This window comes from Schistocerca nitens, chromosome 12 (genome assembly GCF_023898315.1).
Source record: "Schistocerca nitens isolate TAMUIC-IGC-003100 chromosome 12, iqSchNite1.1, whole genome shotgun sequence".
In the NCBI taxonomy this organism is placed as follows: Eukaryota; Metazoa; Arthropoda; class Insecta; order Orthoptera; family Acrididae; genus Schistocerca; species Schistocerca nitens.
Window position 1 is genome coordinate 32749581 of NC_064625.1, and position 11138 is coordinate 32760718.

An 11138-nucleotide genomic window follows, 5' to 3' on the forward strand; every position below is an offset into this window, starting at 1 on the left:
GGCGAGTCGCGTTATACTCATATGACACGTCCCGAGAGCACCGAAGGTCAAATGAAGCATTCCATCTTGAATGTGTGCTACGTCCGGTTCAAGCCGGAGGTAGAACTGTGTCTTTCGGGCTGTTTTTCTTATCATGAATTAGGCCCTCTCACTGAAGTGAACACTAATGTGAACCAGCATGTTTATTTAAACATTCTGAATGATGAGGCTCTGCTTTTCAGTCAACATCTGCATCTCGAGTACGCTACTGATACCCGCATTTATGAAGACGACAATGGCAGAATTCATCGGGCTAGAAGAAAATGTGCTTGTTTTCTGAGCACTCCATCTCGATTGGACTGCGAAATTACCTGGCCGGAAACCCCACAGAAAACGTGTGGGACATGTTGGAATAGCGAGTAAAATGCCGACAACAGCATCCTCACAGTTTAGTGGAATTGCTAGATCAAATCCTCAGCGAGTGGCTTAGCTTGGATGGAACGTACCTGCACAGCCTTGTGGACTCATTTCTTAACCGAATCCAGGTGGTTGTTGAGTCCAGGGGAGAAATTCCACGCTATTAAATGAATTACATCACGCGTGTAATGAAACTTCCTGACACAGGAAAACTGCGTACCGCACCGCGACCCGAACTCCGGACCTTTGCCTTTCGCGGTCAAGTGCTCTACAGCTTTACTTTCGCCAGTACCTAGTCTCCGAAAGTAAAGCTGTGAGGACTGGTCGTGAGTTGTAATTGGGTAGCTCAGTCAGTAGAGCACTTGCCTGCGAAAGGCAAAGGCCCCGAGTTCGACTCTCGATCCGGCTCACAGTTTTAATCTGCTAGGAAGTTTCTTATCAGCGCAAACTCCGCAGCAGAGTATATTTCATTCTACGCTTGTAATCTACATCTACGTGATTACTCTGCTATTCACAATAAAGTGCCTAGCAGAGGGTTCAATAAACCACCTTCATGCTGTCTCTCTACCGTTCCACCTCCAAACGGCGTGCGGGAAAAAGGAGCACTTAAATTTTTCTGTGCGAGCCCTGATTTCTCTTATCGTGATGATCATTACTCTGTGTATGTGGGTGCCAACAGAATGTTTTCGGCGGAGGAGAAAACTGGTGATTGAAATTTGACGAGATCTGGTCGCAACGAAAAACGAATTTGTTTTAATGATTGCCACTCGAATTCACGTATATCTGTGGCACTATCTCCCCTATTTCGCGATAATTCAAAACGAACTGCACTACTTCTTTGTAGTTTTTCGATGTCATCCATCAGTCCCACCCAATGCGGATCCCACACAGCACAGCAATACTCCAGAATAGAGCGGACAAGCGTGGTGCAAGCAGTCTCTTTAGTAGACCTGCTGCACCTTTTAGTGTTCTGCACTAAAATCGCAGTCTTGGGTTTGCTCTACCCACAACATTATCTACGTGATCGTTCCAATTCAGGGTATTTGTAATTGTAATCCCTAAGTATTTAGTTGAATTTACAGCCTTCAGATTTGTGTGACTTATCGCGTAATAGAAATTTAGCGGATTTCTTTTAGTACTCATGACAATAACTTCACGCTTTTCTTTATTGAGGGTCGACTGCCACTTTTCGCAACATGCACAAATCTAATGATTTCTGTAGCGGTGACAATTTTTTCCAGTTTTTGTACGTCCACGTTTATGATTGAAGGTTTGAGGGACATTGAGCACTCACTCACGTAATAAAATGGAACACTTACAGGGGTCCTTCCGGTATTATTATATGGTTACCAATTTCGGTGATTCAGCACATCATCTTCAGGTGTAAGCTGACGCAAAGGTGATTAACTCCAATCGTATATACGACTCCATCAGGGTCCAACATCTATGAACTGGTTTCCATAGACTGTAACAACGATTTTGTGTCTCCAACTATCAACTACTAACTAAGTCGATAACGACGTGCTGTCTCCAACCATCAACTACCAACTAAGTTGGTGGTTGACGGTTGGAAACAACATCGTTGTTACAGTCTACGGAAAACAGTCACAGATGTTGGCCACCGATGGCAACGTGTATAATAGTGGAGTTACCCCCCTCAGCGTCATTCTATGCCTGAAACTGGTAGCCACATAATAAATAACATCAAAACGACGGCTGTAGGCGTTCCATTTTATTACACAGTTTTTAGTCCAGTGATCTTGTTGACAGTTACGCTTCATTTCGGAAAAATTGTGACGGAGGCGCCGATATCCAAGGGATGACACGAAGCAGAAAGCACACTCACCGATCGCTAGAGACGCCGCTTGCAGCAGGAGCACCGCACGGAGAGCTGAAGGCAGCCACATGGCGCTCCCGTGTGCGAGGCAGCCGCTGTCCCAGATGAGTGACGACAATGCGCCACATCTGACAACAAAACCGGCCGCAGCAATCGTGGCTCGCGCGATAAGAAGCCACTCCAGACTTCCGTCTGCGGATGAAACCGTTTCAAGGCCGCTTCTCCGTCACTGTGAGGTGGACAATCAGTGCGCTCGTGCTTACACAAGGCACTGCGCCTCGCATTGGCATGTTCGATAATCATCGGTAGGGGGACATGGGCTATTAAGTGATCACGCTAGGGGAAACTGAATTTACATCAAACCACGGTACTGATACAAGCTTGCCTATTACAAATTTTGAATCTACATATTATTAGCTCCTCTTCTAATTATAACCTACCGTAGATCCCTTGAGAGCTGTGGTCGAGTGGTTCTAGGCGCTTCAGTCCGGAACGGCACAGCTGCTACGGTCGTAGGTTCGAATCCTGCCTCGGGCATGGATGTGTGTGATGTGCTTAGGTTAGTTAGGTTTAAGTAGTTCTAAGTCTAGGGGACTGATGACCTCAGATGTTAAGTCCCATAGTGTTCAGAGCCATTTTGTAGATCCCTTGAGGAAAAAACAATGCCTATTGGATGGAAGAAAGCACGGATCACACACGTTCAGAAGAAAGGATTTAAAGTGACTTACTCTTGTACAAAAAGGTGTGCATTATTCATTAACACGCATTTTCAATAACTTGCCAGCAGCCATAAAAAGCTTAACAACCAATGAAATTCAGTGTAAGAGAAGCCTAAAGGATTTATTGGTGGCCAACTGCTTCTACTCCATTGATGAATTTCTCAGTAGAGACAACTGCTTTTGTGTGTGTGTGTGTGTGTGTGTGTGTGTGTGTGTGTGTGTAAAGTAAAATCTAACTTCTGCACCATTTCAGTGCAGTAATGTGTTCATTGTAAATAACTATTGTAGTAGTTCTATTATATGTTTATTACCTTATAAATAAATAAAACTTTTTTAAAAATTTTAAATTCAGTGCATTAAGGGGGGGGGGGGGGGGGGTAGGACGTCAAACGAGCCGACTTGGGGCGGGAGAGGCACTACAGGACATTTTAATTTCCACTGTCTATACTTTTACAAATAGATTCATACAACTTTGTCAGCATGTCCAAGAAGGATTCAGGATTCACACTCGTAACAGTGGAAGTTCAAAAACATAACAAAATAAATTTTTTTACATGTCAAATTTCATCATTTTTTCCACGTACTATTGGCTGCATGTGTTACTATAGGTACACTTTTCTTCATAAGTAAGACATTCTTTGATGAATTTTGCACAGCACACAAACCATACTCACAGGTGTATGAAACTCTAGAATTTTCCAAATCTATTAAAAACTGCGGTAAAAATTCAAATAATTAACTATAGAATTTGAGTTTGTTCTAAACATGAAATTTAAAGTATAACAGCTCATACAATTTTTCGTAAATTAAAGAAATTCTACAGTTTCATGCACCTGTAGGTATGGTTTGTATGCTGTGCGAAATTCATCGAAGAATCTCTTCTACTTATGAAGAAAAGTGTACCTATAGTAACAAATGCAGCCAATAATAAGTGAAAAAATGATGAAATTTCAAATGTGAAAAAAAATTGTTATGTTTTTGAACTTCACTGCTAAGAGTGTGAATCCTGAATCCTTCCTGGTCATGCTGACAAAGTTTTATGAATTTGTTTGTAAAAGTATAGACAGTGAAAATTAAAATGTCCTGTGGTGCCTCTCCTGCTCCAAGTCGGCCCGTTTGACGTCCAACCCCCCTTAATGCGATCTTAGTAAACGAGTGTTGTAGAATGATCCTTTCATATAGCGTTCATAAAAAAAATGATAATCATTCCACTTGTGACCTATGGAAGGTACATTAGCTTATTTGTTTCAGTTGTAAATATTTGTCATGTATTGTTTTTCTGACATGTTCTACATCCTGGAGGACATCCTCACTATGGATCAATTGGAATGAAAGTAAATCTAATCTAATCTAAAGGGGGCAGAAGTCAGCCACAAAACTTCTGCCCAAAGTTCTTTAACATCTATATCCATAAAGATACTCCGCAAGCCACCGTAAGGTGTATGGCGGAGGGTGCCCTGTACCACCATTATTCATTTTCTTTCCTGTTCCATGGATCAAACTGAAGGCACAAAACGTTCAGTTCCAGAATTGAAAACGAACTGTTGATTTCTTGCTATGACTGGTTACATGAAACTATCCTCGTTGGTTATGCAAGCTGCCACGTTACCAACTGATGAGCAGTTCTCCCTGTCACTTGGGTGCAGATTATAGACGATACAAGCAGATTCCAAACGAAAAAAAGGAGTGATGGTAATTAAAAAAATAAAAAAATAAACAGGAGTGATCGGTAAAAAAACAGAAGCAAATAAAATTGTCAATACGATGATGAAAATGACATGGCCAAGAACTAGAAATAAAAAAAATACAGTTAAATCAATTTACTGAATAAAAACGATAATCAACCTATCTTGATTAGATTCAGAAATTAAAAAAATTGACGACATGTAACGCGCTCTAGCCTGCGATCTTCATCATTATAAGCTTATACATGTCTAATGTAAGCCGATCTGTGATTTGGATAACCACATATGTGATGCTGAATTGCGGCTTGTGTGGAAATACCCGGTACTCTTTAGCTAGCACTATGAAAGGTGTGTATTTCATAAGCATCGTTAAGTGTGTATGTTATCCGTGGTGTGGCTATCATGTATGATGAAATACGAAATAAAAAGCCCAGTCCTATGATTCGTGAACCACACACATGAAAAACGAATGCCAGGCAAGGAACTGGAAGTGATCTGACCAGCTGTTATGGAAGTTTGGCAACAGCAAATGGTTCAGGCATGACGTTGAGCGCTCTGATTGGAGGATACCAGCTCTGATATGTGAAGTATCAACTATCAAGTAATTTTAATCAGACGGCAGAAATGGTAAGGCCAATACAAATATGGATAACTGTATGTTAGTTTCAGTTTTTGGCTATTGGTGATTGATACAGAAGATTGATGCCTGGAGTGGTTATTAGGAATGGCAGTTATCGCTAAAAAAACGGAGTTTCGGTTACCGCGGTATTTTTCATCTCCAGTTTAACAGAACTGTCAACCGCTCAAAATAACCGGTTTCTGAAATAATAGATTTTTCCGTTTATTATTGTTATTTTTTCCAACAACAAACGTAGACAGCACAAAAGTTGAAAAATTCTATGACTCCCTCAGACTTCTGCATTTTACGTTTCAAGATACATGGAATCAAGATATCAAATAAAATAGGTAAAAAAAACTTACATCGGTTCGCTGTTCAGTAAGCGCTAGAAACATAATGAGGGTTTGAATTCTACAAAAATTCACTAGTATCCTACTGAATCTAATTTTTTAAATCTGTTTAAAAAACATGTTATAATCCAGGACCATACCACTGTTTGGGCATTACGAATAGTCAGTACTAAAGGGTGAAAAATGAGATCTGAGAGCTCTGTTTTTCATGTTGCTTGTTTGCATCTACGGGCTGCAAGCAAGAAAGGCATATTACGTACACAAAGGTAGAACGTCAACTTAAATTTACCACTCTTGCCATAAATAACTTCCTTTCTATTTTATTATTTAACAGAGATGGCAGACAAATAGTATGCTTCTATGTAAAATTTGCTGCGATCTTTTTTATTAAGTATCTGAAATAAAACGCCATTTTAGTCAAACATATATGTTTACTTTTTAATCCGAATTTGTGTACAGTTCATTATTTGCTGACAAAACACCACAATTGCTATTTCAAAAATTCAGATCACATGCTGGGCAAGACATAATATTTACCAGGAACAATTACCTCAACAGTTAAAATTTCAACAATGAATTAATTCAATAGCGAAACTTTATTGCCAAACTCTTCATACATACTCGTTCTATAATGTGCTGATCTATAAATTGAATCCTTCCTAAATTTACATCTATACTTTGAAAACCACCGTGAAGTTCATGGCAGAAGGTACGTCACATTGTACGTGTTATTTAGGGTTTCTTTCTACTCCACTCACATGGGGAGCGTGGGAAGAATTGATTGAATGCCTCTGGGCGAGCAGTAATTATTCTAATCTTATCCTCACTATCCCTGTGTGTATCCTCACTATCCCTGTGTGAGCGATAAGTAGGGGGTTGTACTATATTCCTAAAATAATCATTTAAAGCCGGTTCTTGAAACTTTGTTTATAGACTTTCTCATGACAGTTTACGTCTATCTTCAAGGGTCTTCCAGTTCAGTTTCTGTGACACTCTCCCACTGATTAAACAAACATGTGACCATTCGTGCTGCCCTTTTCTGTACATGTTCAATATCCCCAGTTAGTCCTATCTGGTATGGGTTCCACACATTTGAGCAATATTCTAGGATAGGTCGCAAGAGTGATTTGTAGAATGATTGCACTTCCCCAGTATTCTAGGTATAAACTGAAGTCTACCACCAGCTCTACCCATGACTGAACCTATGTGATCATTCCATTTCATATCCCTACGTAGCGTAACATCCAGGTACTTGTATTAGTTGGCCGATTCCAACAGCAACTCATTGATAACATAGTAATAGAATACTACGATCTTTTCGTTTTGTGAAGTGCAAAATTTTAAATTTCTAAACATTCAGAGCAAGTTGCCAATCTCTGTATCATGTTGAAATCTTGTCAAGATCTGACTGAATATTTATGTAATTTCTCTCAGATAGCAATTCATAATAGATAACAGCATCGTCTCCATAATGAAGTGGAAAAGTGAAAGGACACGTACAGCACAAAAGTGTACAGGCCGACCTCGTCTGTTGACTGACGGCCGGCCGGAGTGGCCGTGCGGTTCTGGGCGCTACAGTCTGGAACCGAGCGACCGCTACGGTCGCAGGTTCGAATCCTGCCTCGGGCATGGATGTGTGTGATGTCCTTAGGTTAGTTAGGTTTAATTAGTTCTAAGTTCTAGGCGACTGATGACCTCAGAAGTTAAGTCGCATAGTGCTCAGAGCCATTTTGTTGACTGACGGAGACTGCCGACAGTTGAAGAGGGTCGTAATGTGTAATAGACACATCTATCCAGACCATCGCACAGGAATTCCAAACTGCATCAGGATTCACTGGAAGTACTATGACAGTTAGGCGGGAGGTGAGAAAATTTGGATTTCATGGTCCAGCGACTATTCATCAGCCACACATCATGCTGGAAAATGCCAAACGACGCCTCGCTTGGTGTAAGGAGGGTAAACACTGGACAGTTGAACAGTGGAAAAACGTGTAGAGTGATGAATCACGGTAATCAATGTGGCGATCAGACGGCAGGGTTTGGATATGGCGAATGCTTGGTGAGTGTTATCTGCAAGCGTCAGTAGTGCCAACAGTAAAATTCGGAGGCGCTGGTGTTATGGTGTGGTCGTCCTTTTATGGAGGGGCTTGCACCCCTTGTTGTTTCGCGTGGCACTATCATAACACATGCCTACAATGATGTTTTAAGCGCCTTCTTTCTTCCCACTGCTGAAGAGCAATTCGGGGAAGGCGATTGCATCTTTCAACACGATCGAGCACCCGTTCATAATGCACGGCATGTGTCGGAGTGGTTACACGACAGTAACATCCCTGGAATGGACTGGCCTGCACAGAGTCCTAACCAGAATGCTATATAACACCTTTGGAACGCCGACTTCGTGCCAGGTCTCACCGGCCGACATCGATACCTCTCCTCAGTGCAACACTCCGTGAAGAACGGGCTGCCATTCCCCAAGAAACCTCCCCGCACCTGACAACATATGCCTGGGAGAGTGAAAGCTATCGTCAAGGCCAAGGGTAAGCCAACACCATATTGAATTCCAGCATTACCAATGGAGTGTGCCACGAACTTGTAAATCATTTTCAGCCAGGTGTCCGGATACTTTTGATCACATAGGGTATTAGTGCTGTTCAGTGTGTCAAGCACGGTGCGGCAATGAGCAGCGAAGTGTAATTTTGTCAATGTGTTTCGGGACGTCATATCGAGCTACACGGCCAAACACCTCATTGAAGGGAGGGGGGGGGGAATAACGGAGTGACGGACAGGGAAGGGGGGAGGAGGGAAGGCGACAGAACGGGAGGGGTTGAGGAGATGGACAGAGAGAGGGGAAATGCAGATGCAAAGAGAGAGGAAGGATGTGTAGAGAGGGGGAGAGTTGGAGGTGGATAAAGAAGGGGGGGAGGAGGAGGAGGTGGTGGAAAGACTGGGAGAGGAGAAGATGGACAGAGAGAACAGGGAGGAGAAGATCGGTTAATAGTAGAGCAGATAAGCAGCTGCTACAAAATAAAACTAATTATCTTTCAATTAAAATTTAAAATCGTCAAATTAATTTATGGCGACTGTCATTCACTTGCATTTGTCTGAAAGAGTCGTTAAACTTCTTATGAACGCCAATTTGCGGTTTTTTCCACATTCCACAGCATTATGCACCGAAAGCCTGTTTTAATGCAATGTTTTGGTTTCTGCTGCCGACTGTCAAATGTTTTTGCCAAAGATCGAATGTTATTGCCAAACTTATGAGTGTAACTATTGAAGTATCTGTGGTCTGTTCGTGTATGTGTGTGTGTGTGTGTGTGTGTGTGTGTGTGTGTGTGTGTGTGTGTGTGTGTGTGTGTATTTTGGTGTGGTATAAGTATTTTTTTGTGGAAAAAACCGCAAATTGGGGTTCACAAGAAGAACACCACCACCAAAAATGCAACAGGAGCGTAATATGTAAGAAATTGTCCACGCAACCTGTAACTACAGTTCAAAACATTACTACTTAATAGCAAATACCAACCACCAGAACTGTTTATAACCCATAGGCACAGTGACAAAAATGTAAATTAAATAGCTAACATATGTACATATTCCAGGCCACTGATGATGCCATGCAGAAATTAAAGGCGAAACGCGTATGGCACTAAAATTGTGTTTTATTCAGTTGCTGTCAGACGGTCCATAAGTAAAAATTATCAATATACCGTAATATTACACGCAACTGAGGAAAACAGGACTACAAAAGTTGAAAGGAAAAATGTTTACCGCTCGATACTTTTCCGCTGTTCATGCAATAAAAATACCGTATTTATTTATTTATTCACACGTCAACCTCCGTAGGACCAAATTGAGGAGGATGGTACAGTACTTCCCAGTCCCATCAACCGAACAGAGCAGCCACAGCTTGTTTTCCCAACGCATTACATTCCTCCACGGCAGACCGTCAGTGCACAGTATTACTGTTCGTTTATGGAGCATCACTTGTGACCAGTTTTGAGAAACAAGCGGCGACACTTTCTGCGCAGCCCATCCATCATTTTGTACGATAATGTGCGGGCGCATACAATGCAAGCTGTGGCTGCTCTGTTCGGTCGATGGGACTGGGAAGTACTATACCATACACCATACTCCCTGGACTTAAGTCCTTGCGACTTTGATTTGATTCCGAACATGAGGGAACCACTTCGTGGCATTCGCTTCAGAACTGTTCCAGAGATTCGAGAGGCAGTAGACAGCTCCATTCGCACCATCAGCAGAACAGGCTCTGCCAATGGTATACTGCGCCTTCCACATCGCTGGGATCGGGTTCTACACAACGCTGGTATGAGATTAAAAACGCATCGCTGAGAGAGCTGAAACCTATCCCAAACATAGAGTTCCAGGGACTCGGAAATCGCGCCGATATAAGTGTAATATCTAATGGGGTCTATTTAGGACGAGTAACACTGATGTAGGCGTATAAATAAAATTCATTCTCAAAAACAAAAATTCCCTTTATTTTTAGTAACCAGTAGGAACGAAAACAGTTACAGGATCGCTTTCTTGTCTGTTTATCCATTCGTCCGGTACGACTGTTAAGAACCATTTTTCTCAGAAATGAGTACACGTGCCAAATTGAAATTTATGTCACATATTAAGGTCTAGGGTCCCTTGGCGGTGTAGAAATGTTAATCCTGCAATTCAATGCACTCAATAGGTACGGCCGTTTGTGTCAGGTATTATGATACTCGAAAACTCAGTCATCGAAACCTACAGGTTAATTCCCGTTGACCTAGAATCATGATATCTGGCAAGAAGCAAAGTTTCACAATACACGTAAAGGAAAAAACCCGAAATCGTTGATTTGTGATTACATCATACGAAAAAAAATATTTCTTTTGTCATTTGTTGTCAGAGTTCAAACCTGAAATGAAATCTTGGAATCCCTAGGACCGATCTACTGCCAGTATCAACGTCGGTAACAGGCAAAAGTCGTCAGTAACGTCGATTGTCGGCATAGATAGTCTATCTACATATCTAATTAAGTTTGTACCGAACCCTTAGTGCACGAGTCCTAGCCGCACCTGGCTTCTTTTCAACATGCTTCGTATAAATCACTCCCCTGCCGCATACTTTAGACTAATTACCTCATAAAGTCGTACCGTTTAACCCTATGACAAACTGGGGAAGCCAAAGAGATCGCATATAGTCTTCCAGATGAGGAGTGAGTTAATTCCGCAACAGGTGACGAAATGGATCGTTAGGATACGCGATAAGGCGTGGCGACAAAAGATGGGTAACTGGTGGCCTCTGGGGCAAGTTTATCCGCCATCTGTGATTTTATCACTGTCATTAGAGTTTCAAGTGTAGTTCAAGTGGCAGTGGTGCAACGCACCTGCTGGAAATGCCCCAACATAGCTGAGAAGCACAGTTCATTCCGCGGCCACGGACACGAGAATACAGCGAGTCAACTCTGTTCTACTTAGATCATGCGAAATAGCTTGCTCGCCACTAGCAGCGGTTCACCGTGGCCGAAACAGCAACGAAGCATTA

At 42.0% G+C, this 11138-nt stretch overlaps 1 protein-coding gene across 1 annotated transcript in view; it reads right to left on the reverse strand.

Annotated features, from left to right (window-relative positions):
• The window catches only part of LOC126215175 (chymotrypsin-1-like), a 91333-nt gene extending 88975 nt beyond the window's left edge, over positions 1-2358 (reverse strand). Inside the window, exon 1 of the mRNA XM_049941841.1 lies at positions 2243-2358. Within this exon, the coding sequence (XP_049797798.1) occupies positions 2243-2303 (61 nt within the window). The 5' untranslated portion in view covers positions 2304-2358. The remainder of the gene's footprint in view (positions 1-2242) is intronic.
• Between the last annotated feature and the right edge of the window lie 8780 nt (positions 2359-11138).